Source organism: Gaeumannomyces tritici, assembly GCF_000145635.1.
Source record: "Gaeumannomyces tritici R3-111a-1 unplaced genomic scaffold supercont2.7, whole genome shotgun sequence".
Taxonomy (NCBI): Eukaryota; Fungi; Ascomycota; class Sordariomycetes; order Magnaporthales; family Magnaporthaceae; genus Gaeumannomyces; species Gaeumannomyces tritici.
Window position 1 is genome coordinate 2,362,121 of NW_008804551.1, and position 19,302 is coordinate 2,381,422.

The window sequence follows — 19,302 nt, forward strand, 5'->3', positions numbered from 1 at the left end:
ATCAGGCGGTAAAGGCCGGGGAGGAAAAAGGCCCCTCGCTCGTAGGAGGCAGGTGGTATGAAACAGCGAATATATATGGCTGCAGCAGCCCAAATTTCCCGTCAGCCGCCCGGCCAGATGGCACCTCGTGACCGTCGGTCCCTCCATGCAGGCGACGCGCACCATCCTCGTTCGGGCATGCCCGTGGACACGATGCCGTGGATGCCCCTCCTTTGATCGACTCTGCCGCAGGCGCCACAGACGCAGGCGACGGGCTTCGACGGGCAGACGAACAGGTTTCAGGCGACAAGGAGCAAGACACTGGCACGTCTGGTAGGGAAGAACCGAGACAGGACTCGCTGCTGTCTCTGAGGCGCATGGGCTGCGCATCCCCGTGAGACGGGAGTGCTGGAGGACTGTCTCCACACTCGGCTGCTTCGCCAGCCCCCGCACTCCGGCCCTCGGTCCCCGTACCCGTCGGGGAACTTCAATTACCTAAGATTATGACCGGAGTAGAGGGGCGTCGGGTTTGCAGATTCGTGATAGCCACTCACAAAAGTAGGAGGATGCGAAGGTGGGCATATCATATATTGTTGGGTAATTTACACGTACGGCTTCCTCCTGAAGCAGGTACTTTTGATGGCCGACCAAAAATAATTGTCTTCCCAACAGCAGGTTCGTCTCTATCCAAGCATAATTGTCGTTGGCGGCGCGGACCTCGGGCGCCATGCGCATGGCGCTCTGCGAGGTGGCGGCGTGCGACACCACCTGGACGGCCACGTTGCCCTCGACCATGGCCGCGGTGCGTTCCGGGCCGACCTCGACGAGGCGCGGCACGCGGTCCCGGAGGCCCTGCAGCTCCGTTTCGTCGGTCGAGAGCCAGTGCTCTTCGAGCGCGATGAAGGGGACGACGTCGCCGCTGTTCCTGGCTGGTAGGGTGGGGGCGCCTGCTGCTAGCCTGGAGAGTCAAGCGAGGAAGAGGAGCCTCCGAAGAAGGGATGCCATGTTGGGGCCCTTGTCGAGAGTGTGTGGACAGTGAGATGAGCGTGTCGATGTCTTGTTACCAACGAGATGGGTTCCCGCCTTTTATTATATGTCGACGCCCTCCTCCATACTGGCAGCTCGTTTACACCGCACAAGACGAAGTGCCGTCATGGCTTCATTTGTCTGTATGACCATCTCTTATCCCAGCCCTCCCGCATTGGTCTGTGGGGTCTTGAATAACGGCGACGAGCTCGAATGTGGCATCAACGCTAGGTAACTGGCGCCAAGTAACATGGACCCTGCAACTGCAGACGGCGCTGATGGATCGAGGGTGGGCAAGACGTGGAGAGGGCCTGAGAAATACAGACTGCGTTGGTCCGCACGACCACAATGGGCGCCGCAGCGCTGCACATACGTCACTGTTATTGTTTGGGTGTTGTTGACCTTCTTGGCATCATATATACGAGTGTTTGGGCTGTCCGAGTGTACGGTTCGAGCCGCAACATAAGAGCTAGGGCGGGGCCTGGGGATAGCCGCCGCCACCACCACGGATTCACCAGCAGCAGAATAACGAAGACCCAAACCCAACTTTTACGGTTCTATGCTGGGTATCTGAACCATCTAATTATACATTCGGGAAATATGCAACGCTCCATCTCAACCGCCGACCCTTATGCCTTCTTGACGCCGTTCCCGTTCGGGGCTCCGGCGACCTTTGCGCTGATGGCGGCCATCTCGCTAGCGCGCTTGGTAGCGCCCGACATGATGAGCGGCCCGTCGGTGGCGGCCATGACCCACCTCACGCCCATGGCGCAAAACTTCTCGACCAGGTCGAGGCGGGCGTGCAGGCCACCGCAGCCGGCGAACTTGCCGTGCTTCTTGCAGGCGTCGACGGTGCGCTGGTAGGCCTCGGTCAGGCGCGGGTTCTCGTACTCGCCCGTGATGCCCATCTCGGCCGTCAGGTCGTTGGTGCCGATGAGCAGCGAGTCGACGCCCTCGACGGCGGCGATCTCGTCGACCAGCTCGAGCGCCTCGACCGTCTCGATCATGGGGATGACGAGCGTGGCGGCGTTGGTGAGCGGGTTGGCGACGGTGGCGGACATGGAGCGGAACTGGTGCACGGGCAGGCCGTTGGTGGACGAGCGGTGGCCGACGGGCTGGAACTTGGCGGCCGCCACGACATCGCGGGCGTCCTGGGCGGAGCGGATGTGCGGCACGATGACGCCGAGGGCGCCGCCGTCGAGCACGCGCGACACAAAGAAGGGGTCCTTGCTGGGCACGCGCACGATGGCGGCCAGGTTCGCGTACAGGGCCGCGTTGCAGAGCTGCGCCGTCGTCTCGAGGTCGAGTTGCGAGTGCTCCATGTCGATCAAGATGCCGTCGAAGCCGGCCGTCTTGGCCATGCCGACGATCTCGACCGACTTGACGAGCTTGACGGTGAGTAGCGACGCCACCTCACCGCACTCCATCTTTTCCTTCATCGAGTTGTAGATTGCTACCATGACTGCGGTGTACGGGGGGTGGGATCGCACAGAGAGAGGATGAGGAGTGGGTGGTAGAAGTGGTAGTGGTAGGTGTTGTTGGAGACTGGAAGTCAAGTTCGTGCAGGTGACGCGAATCGACACCACTCACCCACCCACCCCCAGCTGGCTGCGGCCGCGGCTGCATATATACGACGGGCAAACGCGTAGTTCTTGGCCCCTCAGACTACCCCTCTCGGTCCCGTACAGTCCCGGCCCCGTCGTCCCCCATCTGAGGATTTCGGGATGCTCCCGGCGGCGGTCCCATTTAGGACTTTGTCCGCGAGTCCGGGGCGGGCCTTCAGGGGGTCCTCAAGTACAGGGGCCACCCCCACACAAGCCAGGGATACCGGCCACTTACACGTGACTAGCACCACGTCGGGTGATTTCCATTCCCCGTCACTCCGCGTGGTGCCCCAGCGTGTGCCCAGCCCTCGGCCGTTGTCCGAACCAGCATCCAATGGCATCGACAACCGCCCAGCCTGCGCCTGGCTCCGGCACTAAACGAGGCCAGGCCTGCGAGAGGTGCTGGAAGCGCAAGCAAAAGGTATGTATCCGTCGTCCATGTCTTGGCAGCACCCAACCTGGCAACTAAAGCCCCCAAAGTGCGATAGGCTCCTGCCCGCATGCACCGCGTGCGCCGACCTCGGCGCCGAGTGCCTCGCGCGCGCCCAGGAGGTCGACCTAGCCGCCGAAGATGTCGGTCTTACCCATGCCACCGTCCACAGCTACATGGACGTCCTAAGGCAGCGCGTGGCCGACCTTCAGCGGAGCAGCCGACAGACCGATGCCGCTTCCCCACCCCGGAAGCGTCTCCGCACCAACTCGTTTGGCCGGACGGGCGCCGTGACCGCCTCAATGTCCCCGCCGGATGCCGCAGGCGATGATTCGTCCGTGCGAGACACGATGGGCGCCATCGGCTTCCTGTCCAACAGCGCTATGGCCGAACCTACAGCCGGCGGGGTGGGCGAAGGGGAAGGTTCGGTCTTGCCTCACCGGCTGGCGCACACCGAGGTTGTCCTCGCGGCCCTTGCTGTTGCCGGTCACGACCCTTCGGCGGCGTCGGCATCGGCATCGCGGTTTGGCGCCGCCGAGACTGCGCTGCTAGACGACCACCAGCTGCCGCTGGGACGTAATGCCCTGCTTGGTCATGTGAAGCGCTTCGTGGACTCGAGCCTTATGGTTATGGTGCCTTCGTACCTCGACGAAAATCGCTTTATCGAGCGCCTGGACGAAGTAGCGGCGGCGGCCCAGACGTCCATTGGTATTTCGTCGGTGCTGGCGCTGCACCGCTTCGACGCCTTCATGGCAGCCGCGACGGGTATTATGATGTCGCCCGACTCGGCGAGAAGCCTTGCCTTTGTGGCGGCGAGCCTGCACGGGGCGGCAGTGCGGCTGCTGCCGCTCATCCTCCACCCGTCCAAAACACTGGATGCGTTGCACTGCATGTGCATGCTGTTCGTGCACGCCCTGTTCAGCCCCGGCGGCGGCTCAGCCTGGCACCTGCTCGATATGGCCATGAAAACGTGCATCTCGGCGGGGCTGCACAAGGACCCTGGCCCCGGCCCGCACCCGGCTGTGGACGGGACAGGCGAGCACGACGCTGCGTGGCTGTTCTGGGCCCTGTACGTGCATGACAGGTCGCTGAGTTCTGTTATGGATCGGCCCTTCAGTATCCAAGACAGCGACATCACCGTTCAAGTCCCGCCAGACGAGGATGGCACCTCACTGGAAGCCCCTTCGGAAGCGAACAGGGCTAAAAGAGCTGCATGCCGTCACCTGATCCGCCATGCGCAGCTCATTTCCAGTTTGCGGGATGGCGGCGGCAGTCCCAGCCCCATATTCTCCTACAGCAATCTGTACTTCTGGCGAGGCTCGCTGGCCCCAACCGCCGGGAACCTTCGTATCCCCGCCCAAGAGTGGACTGGTTACCTTGACCAGCTCTCGTGCCGTGCACTGATGTGTCTCATACGGCCTGGAACTATCCAAAATACGCATGCACATGTAGGGGCGCCCGGGGCCGCAGACCCAGAGCTCCTGCTTGGAAACATGGCCGATGTCGAGAGAGACGCCATCGCCTCGTGCACCAGGCTTATCGACCGGCTCTACACCCGGTCACGATCAGATGCCCATCTCTCCGGCTCTTTCCTAGACGCCTACGATGCTCTCTCGGCAGCCGTGATGCTTGTTTGCCTCAAACGCCGGCGTCCGAGCCAGGAGCCGCCGGTCTCAACGGCGCTGGCGCAGGTGCTCAACTCCATCAACAAGGCTTGCGCCGTCATCACCGATATCTCTGGCCGCTTCCATGGTCTCCGAACGTTCCAGGAGCTGGCCATGAAGCTGTCGCTCAGGGTTATGGAGGACGGCGGCAGCCAAAACGGCAGTACGTGGGCGAGGGCACCGGGCGGGCCGGACAGGCTTCCGCTGACGGTCCCACGACGGCTGTGTCAGTCACTCGATGCGTCTTTTGCATGATTGTGCTGCCGCCGGCATTCCTCCGGCCGATTCTCCACATTCTCCGGCTGCAGCCCGACAAACGCGACTCGGATGCCGGGTCATGGGTCAAGACCCCGCACTGCGCTGCTCTGGCTGGGCTTGGTCATATACCTGCCTAACTTACTGCCTAGCTTGCTGCCTGGTCAGTCGGCTTCGGCGAGGAGAGCAGCTTTACAGAAAGGAGAGCAAAGCATCACACCCAGCCAAAATGAACTTCTACCCTCCACCCCCCGTCATCGAAGCGGAGCTCTACGTTCGGATCCCGGACGACAAGCGGTGCATAGGAGAGGAGTCCGAGTGGAGAGGCGGGTTTGCAGCCGCCTTCCAGCACATCTTCCTCGAAGGGCCCGTGGTCGACGCCGAGGGCAACCTCTTTATCGTCGACATCCCCTACGGCCGGATCCTCAAGATCGACGCGCAGAAGAATGTGACCGTCTGCGTCCGCTGGGACGGCGAGCCCAACGGACTGGTGGCCACTCCAGACGGGACGCTTCTGGTGGCAGACTACAAGCAGGTACGTAGGCGGGTGTGGCTGGCGCGTTCCAAGACTCCGTCTCTAACAGTGAAGGACACGCTTCCACGCACAGGGCATTCTCGAGTTCGACCCCGCCACCAGCACGATCAAGCCCAAGCTGAGCCGCAAGAACCTAGAGCGGTTCAAGGGCCCCAACGACCTCATTATGGACTCGCAACGGAGCCTCTACTTCACAGACCAGGGCCAGACGGGCATGACGGACCCGACGGGGCGCGTATACCGGCTGTCGCCGACAGGCAAGCTGGACACGCTGCTGGACAACGGCGCGTCGCCCAACGGGCTGGCGCTCTCGCCCGACGAGCGGTTCCTGTTCGTGGCCATGACGCGCGCGAACCAGGTGTGGCGCCTGCCGCTGCACGCCGACGGCACCACGTCCAAGGTCGGCGTCTTCTTCCAGTCCTTTGGCACGGCCGGGCCCGACGGCCTCAGGGTGGACGAGGAGGGGAACCTTTTCGTGTGCCACCCCAGCCTGGGGTCCGTGTTCGTGGTGGACAAGCAGGGCGTCCCCAAGGCGCGTATCGTCAGTGGCACAAAGGGCATCAACCTGACCAACTGCTGCTTCGGCGGGCCCGAGCACAAGACGCTCTACATCACCGACAGCCTCGAGGGCAACGTGCAAAAGGTGGAGTGGCACTGCAGGGGAGCAGTGGCGGCCCCGAAGGTGTCTAGGAGTGCCGTTTGACGATGATACCTGGCCATCAAACCATTCTAGAGTAGCAGCATAACAGCGTCCCTCTGCAATGTCAAGACTGGCTCGGGCCCTGTCCAGGCCCTGTCCGGGCCAACAACAGCCAGCTTCCCCGCCCAAGGTGGGCCGATGGTTGCATCGAGCCACATGCTGGTCCCCGGGCCAAGGCCGGACCAAGATCCTGGATCTTCGGACCCCGTCCGACGGCCAGTTCGCCGACGCGGAATCCTGTCCATGATTCGACGCTTCCCTCGTCTCCGCCAGCCCCTTTCCCCACAAGCAAAGTCATGAGTCTCCCCAGCCATGTCGAAAAATCCGGGGGCTCCCCAAACCCCCGGATTGAGAGGCCGGAGCTGAGCGGGATGTGGGGAAGTGTCAAGCAAGGTGCTGGTGCGGAGATGGACGGCCAAGGGGACAGAAATATTTTCATGTCCATCTATTTAACAAGGAAGCCCGGCAGCCCCCTTCCCGGCCTCTGACCCTGCCCGCCCACGACACCACCCGCCCATCGTCAAGGGACATCCTACTCGCACCTTCAACCGCCGCGAGAAGCCCCAAGCCCCTTCACAATGCCCGGGTCAGTCCGATCAAAGAGCTCGTCACTCAAGGGCGACGGCGTCGACACGGTCGAGGATGCCGCCGTCCGCGACCCCATCCTGGAGCGGTACGAGCTCATCCGGGACAAGACGCCCGAGGAGCGCAAGGCCATCGAGAAGTCACTGGTGCGCAAGCTGGACTGGAAGTTCCTGAGCATGGTGACGGCCATGCTGCTCATGAACTACCTGGACCGCATCAACGTGTCCAACGCGCGGCTGGCGGGCATGCAGAAGGACCTGCACATGACCGACGTGCAGTGGAGCGCGGGAATCTCGCTCTTCTACGTCGGCTACATCATCTCGCAGATTCCCGCAAACGTCATCATGGCCAAGGGCAAGCCTCGCCTGCTTCTCCCCTGCTGCATGCTGGCCTGGTCCATCCCCACCATCATCATGCCGCTTGTCACGTCTCCCGCGGGCTTCATGGTGTGCCGCTTCTTCGTCGGGCTGGCCGAGGGCCCCTTTGTGCCGGCCGTGTCGCTCATGACGTCGTCGTGGTACCCCAAGCACGAGGCGCCCATGCGCATGGGCATCTGGCACGCCGGCAACACCATCTCGCAGGCCATCTCGGGCCTGCTGGCGGCCGCCATCCTGCAGAACATGGACGGCATCGCCAATCTGCGCGCCTGGCAGTGGTTCCTGCTGCTCGAGGGCATCGTCAGCATCGCCGTGGCCGCCGCCAGCTTCTGGTTCATCCCCAACTTCCCCGACTCGACCGGCACCTACTTCATCACCGAGGAGGAGACGGCCATGGCGCAGTACCGCATGACCGTGTCGGCCGGCGGCGTCGCCGAGGATGATGAGGGCGGCTACTGGGACGGCTTCTGGCAGTGCATGAAGGACCCCTTCTCGCACATGTTTGCCGCCACCCACTTCTGCCTCATCATCGCCCAGTCGTACAAGGACTTTTTCCCCTCCATCCTCGCCACCCTGGGTCTGTCCAAGACGGTCACGTACCTGGTGCAGGCCCCGCCGCCCATCATCGCCTTCTTTGTCCAGCTGGCTGTGTCGTGGTCGGCCGGTCGCACGCAGGAGTTCGGCTACCACATCATCGCCCCCATGATGGCCACGGCCATCGGCTGTGCCATCATGATCACGCAGCTGAACACGGGCCTAAGGTACTTTTGCATGATTCTGTTGGTCATTGGTCCGTTTGTCGGCCTCAATGTAAGTTTTCTTTTTCTCCTTTCCAAGGAAAGAAAAAAAAAGAGGCCCGTACTGACGAAGCATTTCTAGCTTCAAATCGCTTGGGAAACCACCGTGGTCCCGAGGCCTCGCACCAAGCGAGCGGCCCTGATTGCCTACGCCAACTGCGTCAGCTCCGTGTCGCACTGGTTCATGCCCTACTTCTTCCTGCGCAACCAGGAGCCCTACTACCAGACGGGCGGCGCCGCCATCATCGCCGGCTGCGGCCTGACCATCATCTTTGTCCTTGGCACCAAGTACTACGCCATCCAGAAGAACAAGGCCCTCAAGGCCGCCGAGGACGCGGCTGGCGAGCCCGAGGGCTGGCGCTTTGCGCACTAATGCTGGGGTTTTGGGGATAGCTGGAATTTGGGTATGGTTCGACTTTGTGCTTAGCATGTATACGAATTATGGAACTGTCTAGTTTTTAGCTGTTTTAACGACGCATTTTCATGGCCAACTATTTACATTATATATCCCTCGAGCGAAGCGGCAACTTTATGTACAAGGTGCGCCCTGACGTTGTTGTGTGGCATACTTTGCTGAATAACAACGTTCCTCCATCTCTCGGTTACGTACTTTCAAGTCATCACAGCTAGTCCGCTTCCTCGACGGCACTTTGCCTCAACTAGCCCAGAAACAAAATCCCGAGTCCTCAGCAGGGCTTCCTTCCCCAACACTTACTCCAGAGTCCCTTGGGGCCAGACATGCCCTGCTCCAAACAAACTACACTACCTCACAAGAAAGCCTCCCCAATATGACAGGCATCCCCGCACCGGGCCATGTCCGACAGATCACCACCCAGTAGACGACCCACTCCCAGCCCTCGGGCCATGTCCGCGGCCCAATACCTCGGCAGTCTGTCCGCGCCGGATGGTTTCCGTCGAGACCCTTGACCTTTGATGCCCTCCACCCGACAACCAAAAGGCTCTGGGGATCACATCGTCGGCAGCGGATGGAGCCCGGCGGCCGGGAGACTAGCCGCCACTCCGCAATGACGCGGTCTAGAGTAGGAGGGCACCGTGGCGGTCCTATCAAAAGGCAAGGTCAGGCTGCGTTCGTGCTGGCATCGAGTCCACCAGTGTTTCGTATCCATCGCGCAGATTAACTGCATTTTTGTCTCCTTTTTCCTCCGTTGCATTGCCGACAAGCAGCTGTTCTTTTTGCCCCAGACTAGACCTCCCACATCCCATCAAGACAGTTTAGACACACCGCCAGGCCACCATGGCCCCCGCCCTCGTCCAAGACTCGCCCGAGGCGCCCAGCTCGCTCGTTGGGCACGAGAAGCCGACCGTATACCTGCTCGACGACTTCCACCCCGAGGTCATGGCCTACTGCAAGCGCAACTTCAACGCCATCACAAGGACCCACCCGGGCCACGGCCGGTGGCGGGAGGAGGCGCGCTACCTCTTGGTCCGGGGCTCGTACGTGACAGCCGCCGACGTGGCCGCCTGCCCCAACCTGCGCGCCATCGGCAAGCAAGGCGTCGGCATCGACAAGATCGACGCCGCCGCCTGCGCCGCCCGCGGCATCCCCATCCTCAACACCCCCGGGGTGAACGCGCGCGCCGTCGCCGAGCTCGTGCTGGCGCTGGCGTCGGCCGTGGCGCGCCAGGTCGGGTCCGTGGCGGCCAAGCAGGCCGCCGGCAAGCCGGTGCCCAAGGAGACGTGCGGCGGCCTGCTGCTGCACCGCAAGACCATCGGCATCTTGGGCATGGGCAACATCGGGCGGCAGGTGGCCGGCATCTTCCGCGGCGGGTTCGAGGCCGACGTGGTGGCCTACGACCCGTTCCTGCCGGCCGACGCGTGGGCCGACATCCCCCACACGCGGGCGGCGTCGGTCGACGAGGTGCTGCGGTCGTCGGACGTGGTCACGGTGCACATGCCGCTGACGCCCGAGACGCGCGGGCTCATCTCGTACGAGCAGATGCGGCTGATGCGCAAGACGGCCATCCTCATCAACACGGCCCGCGGCGGCATCATCAGCGAGACGGACCTCGAGCGCGCCCTGTCCGAGGGCCTGATCTGGGGCGCCGGGCTCGACTGCCACGAGGAGGAGCCGCCGAGCAAGGAGAGGTACGGGCGGCTGTGGGAGCTCGGCGTCGTCAGCACGCCGCACATTGGCGCCGCTACGGGCGAGACGCAAATGCAGACGGGCATGAGGGCGGCCGAGAGGATAATGGAGTTTATCGAAGCAGAAAGGAAGCAGAAGCAGTAGATGATATAGAATTAATGCAAGTCGCAAAGTGTACAAAAGTCCCGCAGCCTAGCTCCGGGCCGCCGATGCTTCCACGCTGCACCTACAGGTCTACCCGGTTGAGGAATCCGCCGTGGCTCGGATCGCCGTAGACGTATTCCCCAAGCATCATGTCCATGCCCCATATGGACTCGTCATTAGTAAACACCCACTGCAGCAGGTCTTCCTGTGGCATTTGGGGCAGCTGCTGAATGCCTGCGGGACCAAGCCCACCGCCAGCTCTAGGATCTATCGGCATTGCCGCTCCGCCGAAGGATTGGTTAAAGGGAAAGCCTGGCGCAGAGGTAGGTGCATGGTGTTGGCCATGGTCGTCCATCCAATCGTAGCCAGCGTGATGGACAGCCGTGCTCCCATCGCCGTAGCCGAGTGCGTGGTTTTGCAACCCTTCGCGGCCCCCTGACGGTTGGGCGTCTGAGCTTGCCAGAATGCTTGTCGGACCAGCGGTGGTCGACGGGGATGATGCCGTCGTGTTAGTTTGTCGCAGGTGTTCCGCAACGCCTGCCTCGGGTCCGACATCCAAAGCGGCAGAGTTTGGGATAGCGTCGACAAGGAGACCTAGTTCGTGCGCGGCGTGAGGCACGGCCAGCTGGAGTTGACGGGTGATGTGGCGACGCAAGGCACCATAGACGGTAACGTAGGCAGGAGCGCCGGGGAGCTGCTCCGACATGACGACCAGAATCTCCTCGCAGACACGCAGGCCACGCGCTACGGTAACAACGTCCTGGCCCAGCCCGGGTTCGGATTTTAATGCTGCATCCACTTCGGCGCCAGCACTCAACCCGTCGTTCGTGCCGGCGGCGGCCAAAGAGGAGGCAACGCAGTACATGGCAGAAACGCCGCTGACAAACATTAGGTGGAAATAGGACCGAGTGTGAACGACAGAGGCGCCGCGCCGCGACATGGCAACATAGCAATCGATAGTCTCGAGCGAGGTGCGGAGGAACAAGGACAGGATATGTGCTGGAGAGGCGCCGTTGGCCTTGGGGACGAGATCGACAACCCTGCGCAGGAGCGACATCTTTTCGCGGGTGTGCAGCAGATCAAACCATTCCAGGCTCTCGTACAGACACGGCGGCTGGCGCTGCGTTGGGGAGCCCGCTGTTGATGCCAGCGACGAGGACAGCGGAGCGCTCGCACGCCACGCCCGCAGGTCCTGCAGCAGGCGGTTGAGCGTTGTGTAGATGCGGCCAACGGCGAGATGCGGTTGGGACTGCACCACGGGATCCTGACGAAGGCGCGAGATCTCGACGTGGATGCGGGACGAGACCTGGCGGAGGCGCACGCAAAAGAGAAAAACGCTGGTCTCGCTCGGCTTGTCGGCCGCTGCGGCGACATCCCATGCTGCAAGAGGGGGTGTTTCCATGGCGCCGGTACCCATCAGGGCTACTTCCTCATCGTTGGCATCGGCCGGGAAGCCGACCTCAATGTCCCCGTCGTCGATGGCGAAGGGACGGTCGAGCGTGGTGGAGCTGTAGCGGTCCATTAAGTAAGTCTGCCAGAAGATACGGCGCTTCTTTTGGTTCAGCAGCGGATCTGCCGGGTCCTCGCCATCGCCCGAGTGGAGGCCCTGCTCAACGCACAGGCGCACGCAGAGGCGCACAATATCCCAGATGGAAATGCCGATGTGGTGGTAGACGCCAAAGCGGCAGATGAGGAGGAGGTCCTGGATCGAATCAAGCCCGCGCGTCAGAAAGGCCGAGTCCAGGTGCTGCAGCGCCGCCCGGTAGTAACCCTCGGGGTGCTGGCCATGCTGACCGTTGCGATATGGGATTACGGCGCCGATGGCGCAGATAATATGGGCTCGAAATAGCTCGTGCGGGTCAGGAGAAGATGGCTGCCGAGGCGCCTCGGGATACACGCGCGTATAGAGCTTCCAGACCTCCCGCCGCAGGAGGAACGGCGCTAGGACATGGGACCAGTTGATGCTGGGCGCCTTGTCAGCAATGATAACATGAAGCATTTGAAACAGGCGTGGGAATACTGACTAGCGCTCGAACAGACCCTTGGCCACGGCGGCGTCGGACAGCGGACACGCCTCGACGCCAGCCGAGGGGGCTCCGGCAGCACCGGCCAGCGTCCGCAGGAGGTCTTCGTTGGTGCGGCGCCACTCAGGATCGGAAAAGAGCACCGAGATGAAGCCCAGGCCAGCGCCAGGGCGGGCGGCGGTGGATGTGGATGGACAGCCACCGAAGGGCGTGGGGTGCTTAGGCGGCGGGTGACTGGCCGCGGGGGTCTGGTGGCTGGTGGCTGGTGATGCGCCATGCAACCCTGGGGTGTGTCCCGTCGCCGAGGCTATGGCTAGTGGGAGAGCTGTTACGGTGGCTGGAGCTGCCTCAGCGGTTGATGCTGCAGACAGCGCGGCCTCTTGGCGCTCCAGCTCGTCAAGCAGGCTCCTCGACAGCCACTGCTGACCAGCCGAGTCAAACATGAGGCAGTCGGCCTTGTTGCGAGCACACCAGTGGCATTTTGGGCGGGTGCTGTCGCACTTGGTCTGCGCGTCAGATCGGGAAACAACGAGGGTTTGGGACGGGCACCTTTGCCCCGCATACCTTGACCTTTTTTTGCGAGCAGCTCTTACATGCTGGCAGCCGTGGACGCCGCGTCTCGGTCATCATTGCGGCTCGACGTTTTCAATCCCACCTGTTGATGGCAGTTTGAGGGGGGGTTCGTGGTTCGGATTACTGCCGAGCCAAGGCTTCGGCTGGACCCACAACAATCCAGGTGCCATCACGTGATACCCCTGAACGCCCTCAGGCAAGATCCCAGCTGTCCAGCAGCAGAGTAACGGCCATTCAATAGCAAGACTGGGGTGGCCAACATACCCAAAGCTCCCAAAGAGTGCGTGGGCGAGAAGCAATCCCCTCCCAACCCAGCTGCACTCACACGCTGCGTCCTGGGGGGTGCCCCAGCAAGCCATCGCCTAGACTTGATGTCTGTCAGCGACCGGTAGCGGCTGCAGCCCTTGTCACCGAGTTTCCCAGGCCATTTCCAAAAGGCGAGGATGATATTAAACGAGCTTGATGTGACCAAAGATGTGGCCAGACTATCTGGCGCCGCTGTACCCCTGGTGCCCCTCCCTGGCATCGGACGCCGCGGATGTTGCCTTTCTGTCAGGGTCTCCAGCTGTCCCCCGACGATTCAGCCTTTGAAACCTCGGCCTCCTTTGCCCTCTGCCTTGCTCTAGCCAGGACGGCAGCAAGCAGACTCACTATCGGAGCATCGACTGGCAAACCTGTCTCTTGCTGGGGCTTTTTGCCCTGGGCCAACTCGAGCAAGACCCAGAGTGGCTGCGGTATGGTTATGTACTACCGCAAACGATACACAGCTAGCAGTGCGTCGGCCATATCTCGGAGTCGAAGTGACAGGCTGATGGGTCTCCGAGCAGCAGACAAAGGCGCAGCACAACTAGAGTTTGACCATAGAGAACGTTCGGAGCTCGCATGGTACTCAAAGCGGCTCTCCGAGAAGCAGACCATGGCACGTCCCTCGGTGATCTTTCGGGCGGAAGACTCCAGGGCTGGTTTTGCGGATGTAAAGTGCCGGCAAAGAATCACCAGAATGGTTGCTCGGGGACCGAAATTTCTCCTAAAGCAACAGACAGTTCGGACAGCGCAAAGACAGGTTCACATGTGCAGATACTTTGCAAAAGCTTCAACCTGAAATGAGGGTATATATACTCTAGGCTGCTGTGCGCCTTGATGCGATGATAAAAACAAAACGTGATAAAAACAAACCGAACCAGCCCCTTTGCGGGGGCCATGCCTGCGCGACTCGACCAGACGCCGGGGTTCTCCCTGCTGACGCCATCATCACAGAACCAACCCACCCCTCCCAAGGCACCCCAGCGCCCTAGTTGTCACGCCTCTTCTCGCCTCCCAACTCGTCAGGCGAGCTGGACCGCTGAGCATGCATGGCCCTAGCCTTCTCCGGGTCCTCGGAGCTGTCGATGCGGATGTCGGTGCCCTCGGTAATTACAGGCGAGCGGCGCGGCGACAAGACGGCGGCGGGGACGGACTCGTAGACGTGCGTGACGGCGCTCTCGTCGCCGGCGCCCTTCCAGGCGTCGCCGTCGTCTGCCATCTTCCAGCCGTAGCGCACGAAACGCTCGCGCACGTAGGGGCTCATGCCCACGAAGCGCACCTCGACGCGCGAGCCTCCGTAGCGCCGGACCTCCTTGACCAGGTTCTGCAGGTGCGTGCAGGCCGTGCTGTCGGCGTGGTTGACGCGCGTGAAGTCCAGCACCACCAGCCCGATGGGCGGGAGCGCCGACTGGTCCAGCACGCCGGCCGACTTGCGCAGGCGCTTGATGCGCTGCTCGGCCACGACGGACCAGTTGCGGCCCTTGCGCGACTCGGGCCCATGGGCGCCGTCGTAGGCGGGCGCGTGGTAGGTCTGGACGCTGTCGAGGATGGCGACGGTGGTGGCGTAGCTGTTGGGGAAGAAGAAGCTGTCGGTGAAGCGGAAGACGTGCACGTCGCGCGTGCGGTCCTCGCCGCCGTAGGCGTCGCGGTCGCGGTCGGCGTCGATGGAGCGCGCCAGCTCGGAGCGCTTGGGCACCTTGGAGGCCGTGATGCGGGCAAAGGTCTGGCGCAGCAGGCAGTAGATAATGTTGAAGCCGACGGCGACGGCGATGCCGATCTCGGCGTCCACAAAAAGCGCCACCCAGAGGGCGAGCATGGACGAGATAAAGTCAGCCAGCGATGTCTTCCAGAAGTGGTAAAAGTGCGAGGGCGGGTGGATCAGGTTCCAGACGGCCGTGATGATGATGGCGGCCAGCGTGGCCTTGGGGATCCAGTACAGGGCCGGCACGAGGAAGTAGATGGAGATGAGCACGACGGCCGTGGTGACGACGCCGCTCAGGGGCGACTTGACGTTGCACTGCGAGTTGACCGAGGTGCGCGACATGGCGCCGCCGACGCCCATGGCGTGGAAGAAGGAGTTGAAGAAGTTGGTGACGCCAAAGTAGCACAGCTCCTGCGTTTGATCCGGCACGTAGTCGTTCTTGACCCCAAACGCCCGGGCGATGGCCCCGTGCTCGACCGCCGCCCCGATGAAGAGCGCGATCGACTTCATGGCCGTCTCGGCGATCAGGTCGGGCGGCGGGATCGAAGGCGCCTCCTGGCCGTTGGCCGTGACCTGGGTGGCCTCGAACAGAAAGTTCTTGGGGCTGCCGCGCGGGCTGTTGACGGCGTAGCTGATGCCCGTGAACAGCACCAGCGTCGAGAAGGCGCGCGTGATGGAGAAGAACCACACGATCTTGCTCTTGGCGCTCCAGCGCGCACCCGCCTTCTCGAGGATGGTCATGAACAGGATGCCCGAGAAGCCGATCAGGCAGGTCCAGCCGCCAGCCTTGGGCAGCTTGGCGAAGATGTCGTGGATCTGCTGCGCGGCGCCGCTGCCGACGCCCTTGATGCCCAGCAGCGACGGCATTTGGTTGAGGATGATGGTAATGGCCACGGCCGTGATCCAGCCGGCCAGCACGGGCAGCGACACAAACTCGAGCAGGAACCCGAGGTTGAGGAAGCCCAGGATCATGCCGTAGACGCCCATCCAGAAGGCCATGGCCGACGCGATCTGCGACGGCGGATACTTGTGCTCAAGCTCGTGCACGCCCTCGGACGTAAGCAGCCCGATCAGTGACGTTGGGCCGGTGGAGAGATCTGTATGTTTGGTCCATACGGTTAGAGCGTGCAGGAGAGGAAAATGATCAAAAAGCCAGCTACGCACCCTTGGTTGTGCCCATGACTGTGTAGATGCTCGCCGGCAGCCAACTCGACATGAGGCCGTACTCGACGGGGATCTCGGCAATCTTTGCGTACGACAGTCCCTGCGGGATCAGCATCAGGCCCAGCGTTAGGCCAGCGATGCCGTCGTTGATCAGCCAGCGGTAGTCGTACTTGGGCAGCCAGCCGATGATTGGCGCTTTTTCCTTGACATAGTGCAACGAGGCCTCGGGCAGTGCCTTTGCGCCGCGCTTGGTCAAGTTGCCCAGCTTATTCCACGTGTGGTCTGTCCGAAGGTCGTTCTTGGCTGCCTCGACGTAGTGCTGCACTTTGCCCATGGTGGCGGCAGTTTGGACGGGATTACAGGCAAGAATGCGAGAGTGCGACGACGCCGCCTAGTGACAGAGCTCTAGGGACGGCTCGGGGAGTATAGGGAGGGGTTTGACGCCAGGCTAGGGGCTGGTACTAAGAAACAGTGACTGAACTCTGGGTGCCGTGTGGAAAGCAGTAAAATCAGGGTCGGAGGAGAGAAGAGGGTGCGAGGGGTTTAAAAGCCACTGTCGTGCCAGCAGAGAAAAAACGCAGGGATAGAGAAGTATCTCGTATGGCCTGCGGGTTTGCCGCCGCTGCCGACGAGCTGAACATTAACAGCCGTCGCCAGTGTGCGAAGCCTGCCATCTTTTTATTCCGCGAGCCTCAGTAAGCAAACCATACCCCAACGGCGGGGGATGGGACACGAACAGGAGGGGGGTGCGAGAATCTCCAAGGCACAAAGTCACGACTCTCGAGAAGCTCAGCGGGCCAATCTGCTTCTTTCCCTCCCATCCTGCCTACCCTACCTAAACACCCCAGTAACAGCCCCGAGCCTCCAGGCATATCCCCTCCTGCGATTTCGGCATGCCGACGAGCTTCCCCTCACCCTGTCTTAGCCCCTATTTCCGCACTGCGGGCGCAGCCAAAGCCGGACGGGCGGGATGGGATGGCATACGTGGGATACGGGCAATACAAGCGATACATTCAATACATGGGATGCACATGTTGTGAGCGAAACAAGCACGAACTACAGCAGAATGCATACGCCTCCCTCCATGGCACTGTTGCTTGGCATGTCACAATGACCGGTTTGGCACTTTTTTGCAAGTTGGAGGGAGGGCGATGGAAAGGATTGGCGAGGAGGGTGGGATTGGCAGCAACCTCGCCCTGCACGTACATGTTATTGTTGTACCGAGTACAACACGATACTTTCTGCGCGTCGAGCAGGGCGACAGGACGGCAGCCGCGGGCTGCCAGAAGAAGACGTATGTAGGTAGCATCAAACTATAGGCTGGAGCCGGGGGTATGCCGGCCGCACCACGGTTCGGTGGGGGTTCACAGCCGGGAGGGGTGCGGGGTACCGCCAGGCCCTCGATTCAATCGAGTTCGTTCCCTGTTCCGAGCGCTCGATGCAGGCGCCGGTAAATGGCAGCCCAGCCAGGTCCTCAGTCAAGTCCTCAGTCAGGTCCTCAGTCAGGTCCTCAGTCAGGTCCTCAGTCAGGTCCTCAGTCAGGTCCTCAGTCAGATCCACGCTGCTGCGACGTCAGCTGTGATTGTCGGCGGCCGCGGTAAAATCACTTGGCGTCGACAAGCGCCTGGCACCCTTGGGGGGACCACACATGGCTAACTCCCGCTCGGCCAAGGCCAACTGATGCTCCATGCGCGCCCGCAGTGTTGGTTCCGCTCAGGCGTGGACCTGAAAACGCCCTCCCCAGCGTGCCAGGACGACCTTTGCGAGGTTGGAGGGCGCGGAGCGTCCGTCGCATGAGGACCTCTGAAAGGAGGAGGTGGGGATTTCCGCTCGAGAAGGTTGCTTTGAAGCATATCTAGCCCACCAGTCGGGATGCGATTGTCCTCTGCTGCTTTTTACCACCCCCATTGGGGGTTGTGTAGATCGTCTTCCCTCTATCGGGCTCACGTCCTAACTCCCGCAGCCCCTTGAGATGGCACCACAACTGCTGTCCACGATTACAAATCCTGGTGATTTCAAATATCGTTTTCGTTTAACGTTAAGGGGAGATCCCCATATTCTAGACTTTCTAGTAGGGGATGGATGGACATGTCCTGGGTTGACGACTAGGACCAAGTCAAGTCCAGATGTAACCTGCCTTTAACACGCCTTACAGGCACCAAACTATACCGGCTCCGGTATCCAACCATCAGCAGTTCATTGTGGGAGAAGTGGTCCGGAAGTGGCTGGATGGTAATGATGCCGCCGCTGGGTGTAAGTGGGAATCTCTCCGACGGGACGAGTTCGTTCCCCCACACGAAATGGAGGGGGGGCGCGGTCCCTCCCTCGCAGGGCTAGGAATAAATACCGATCGTTTACACCCACCTTCCGTCGTAATCACCCACCATACAAGATGATTTCGAAATGCATCGAACTAAGGCGCTAGCTTCGTCGCCGCTAGCGCCGGTCTTTACTCAGCTGCAGGTAAGGCTAGCGGAAACCTAAAGGACCCGTTTGGGGTGGGGACCTATTTAGGTAATAAGTTTTTGGGTTTGGGTCCATTTAGGAATGGGTCCAAAATCTGGGTAATTTTCGGGTCGGGGTTTTTAGGGTTTGGGTAGTTTTTGGGTTCAAGCGAACAAACCGAGTTTAAAACGTTATTACCTTTGTTATTACCTTTAAATTTTTTACTTTTACAAATAATTATAATTAAAAAAAAAATTTACGTACGGGCTTTTTATTAATTTGGGTACTTATTGGGGACCTAATTACTTAAAACTTAAAGTGCTAAAGACCCGTAAACGAGTCCCCATTTGGGTTTTTGGGTCCAAGCCGGACCCAAAACCTACAGGTCCAAACGAGAACCCGTTTGTGGGTTTTCGCCAGCCTTAGCCGCGGGGCGGGGATCCTCCGGGGTCGCGGAGTTCGTATTACAGGAGCATGCCGTTGCTAGCCTGCGTGGAATTAACCCCGAGTGCCCGGGCCCAGTGAACATTTTGTTTTGGTTTCCATGGTGCAGCTGATGTTTTTTGTCCGCATTGGGACGCAGCGCTATCACCTCCACCCATGGTCAACTCGGCAGCACCAAGCAATCTTCACCGACGTGGCTCATCCTGGGAACGTGGCGTCCAATCTGCCGACTCCTCGCCCCAGAAGCTCCGGGGCCCCCGAATCCCGACGCCGCACCGAGCTGACACCTTCACAAAAGCCAACCGCTAGTAATCACGACGCCAACAGCCAAACAGAGCGCCGGGTCGTCTTCCGTCATCTCGCGCCGCCTCGGCGTCGTCTAGCCTAGTGTGCCAAACGGGAAGTACCCTCGTTCCCGGGGCTTGGCCAATGCTTGGCTGCTGGGAC

At 61.3% G+C, this 19,302-nt stretch overlaps 10 protein-coding genes across 10 annotated transcripts; 4 read left to right on the forward strand and 6 right to left on the reverse strand.

Moving 5' to 3' along the window:
- Positions 1-101: 101 nt before the first annotated feature.
- Positions 102-1,134, reverse strand: GGTG_12103 (hypothetical protein; the record flags this gene model as incomplete). The annotated part of the gene is made up of 3 exons (XM_009229996.1): positions 102-254; positions 592-926; positions 1,095-1,134. 3 exons carry the CDS (start codon positions 1,132-1,134, stop codon positions 102-104), a joined length of 528 nt encoding a protein of 175 aa, XP_009228260.1.
- Positions 1,135-1,540: 406 nt separating this feature from the next.
- GGTG_12104 (4-hydroxy-2-oxovalerate aldolase) lies at positions 1,541-2,758 on the reverse strand. The gene has a single exon (XM_009229997.1). It carries the CDS (start codon positions 2,463-2,465, stop codon positions 1,635-1,637), a length of 831 nt encoding a protein of 276 aa, XP_009228261.1. The 5' UTR covers positions 2,466-2,758; the 3' UTR covers positions 1,541-1,634.
- A 42-nt stretch (positions 2,759-2,800) lies between these two features.
- Positions 2,801-5,098, forward strand: GGTG_12105 (hypothetical protein; the record flags this gene model as incomplete). Its single annotated transcript, XM_009229998.1, has 3 exons — positions 2,801-3,030; positions 3,090-4,866; positions 4,935-5,098. Exons 1-3 carry the CDS (start codon positions 2,944-2,946, stop codon positions 5,096-5,098), a joined length of 2,028 nt encoding a protein of 675 aa, XP_009228262.1. The 5' UTR covers positions 2,801-2,943.
- Positions 5,099-5,187: 89 nt separating this feature from the next.
- On the forward strand, positions 5,188-6,196 carry GGTG_12106 (gluconolactonase; the record flags this gene model as incomplete). Its single annotated transcript, XM_009229999.1, has 2 exons — positions 5,188-5,493; positions 5,567-6,196. The coding sequence occupies 2 exons, from the start codon at positions 5,188-5,190 to the stop codon at positions 6,194-6,196; spliced, it is 936 nt and encodes a 311-aa protein (XP_009228263.1).
- Positions 6,197-6,771: 575 nt separating this feature from the next.
- On the forward strand, positions 6,772-8,475 carry GGTG_12107 (hypothetical protein; the record flags this gene model as incomplete). Its single annotated transcript, XM_009230000.1, has 2 exons — positions 6,772-7,965; positions 8,035-8,475. 2 exons carry the CDS (start codon positions 6,772-6,774, stop codon positions 8,323-8,325), a joined length of 1,485 nt encoding a protein of 494 aa, XP_009228264.1. The 3' UTR covers positions 8,326-8,475.
- A 732-nt stretch (positions 8,476-9,207) lies between these two features.
- On the forward strand, positions 9,208-10,200 carry GGTG_12108 (D-3-phosphoglycerate dehydrogenase; the record flags this gene model as incomplete). The annotated part of the gene is made up of 1 exon (XM_009230001.1): positions 9,208-10,200. One exon carries the CDS (start codon positions 9,208-9,210, stop codon positions 10,198-10,200), a length of 993 nt encoding a protein of 330 aa, XP_009228265.1.
- On the reverse strand, positions 10,142-12,895 carry GGTG_12109 (hypothetical protein). Its single transcript, XM_009230002.1, has 3 exons — positions 12,789-12,895; positions 12,225-12,724; positions 10,142-12,164 (listed from the first exon to the last, which is right to left on the reverse strand). The coding sequence occupies exons 1-3, from the start codon at positions 12,852-12,854 to the stop codon at positions 10,283-10,285; spliced, it is 2,448 nt and encodes an 815-aa protein (XP_009228266.1). The 5' UTR covers positions 12,855-12,895; the 3' UTR covers positions 10,142-10,282.
- Positions 12,896-13,870: 975 nt separating this feature from the next.
- On the reverse strand, positions 13,871-16,688 carry GGTG_12110 (hypothetical protein). The gene is made up of 2 exons (XM_009230003.1): positions 15,967-16,688; positions 13,871-15,899 (listed from the first exon to the last, which is right to left on the reverse strand). The coding sequence occupies exons 1-2, from the start codon at positions 16,298-16,300 to the stop codon at positions 14,089-14,091; spliced, it is 2,145 nt and encodes a 714-aa protein (XP_009228267.1). The 5' UTR covers positions 16,301-16,688; the 3' UTR covers positions 13,871-14,088.
- Positions 16,689-17,274: 586 nt separating this feature from the next.
- Positions 17,275-17,655, reverse strand: GGTG_12111 (hypothetical protein; the record flags this gene model as incomplete). Its single annotated transcript, XM_009230004.1, has 2 exons — positions 17,275-17,527; positions 17,624-17,655. 2 exons carry the CDS (start codon positions 17,653-17,655, stop codon positions 17,275-17,277), a joined length of 285 nt encoding a protein of 94 aa, XP_009228268.1.
- Positions 17,656-18,446: 791 nt separating this feature from the next.
- Positions 18,447-19,206, reverse strand: GGTG_12112 (hypothetical protein; the record flags this gene model as incomplete). The annotated part of the gene is made up of 3 exons (XM_009230005.1): positions 18,795-19,206; positions 18,610-18,635; positions 18,447-18,472 (listed from the first exon to the last, which is right to left on the reverse strand). The coding sequence occupies exons 1-3, from the start codon at positions 18,938-18,940 to the stop codon at positions 18,447-18,449; spliced, it is 198 nt and encodes a 65-aa protein (XP_009228269.1). The 5' UTR covers positions 18,941-19,206.
- Between the last annotated feature and the right edge of the window lie 96 nt (positions 19,207-19,302).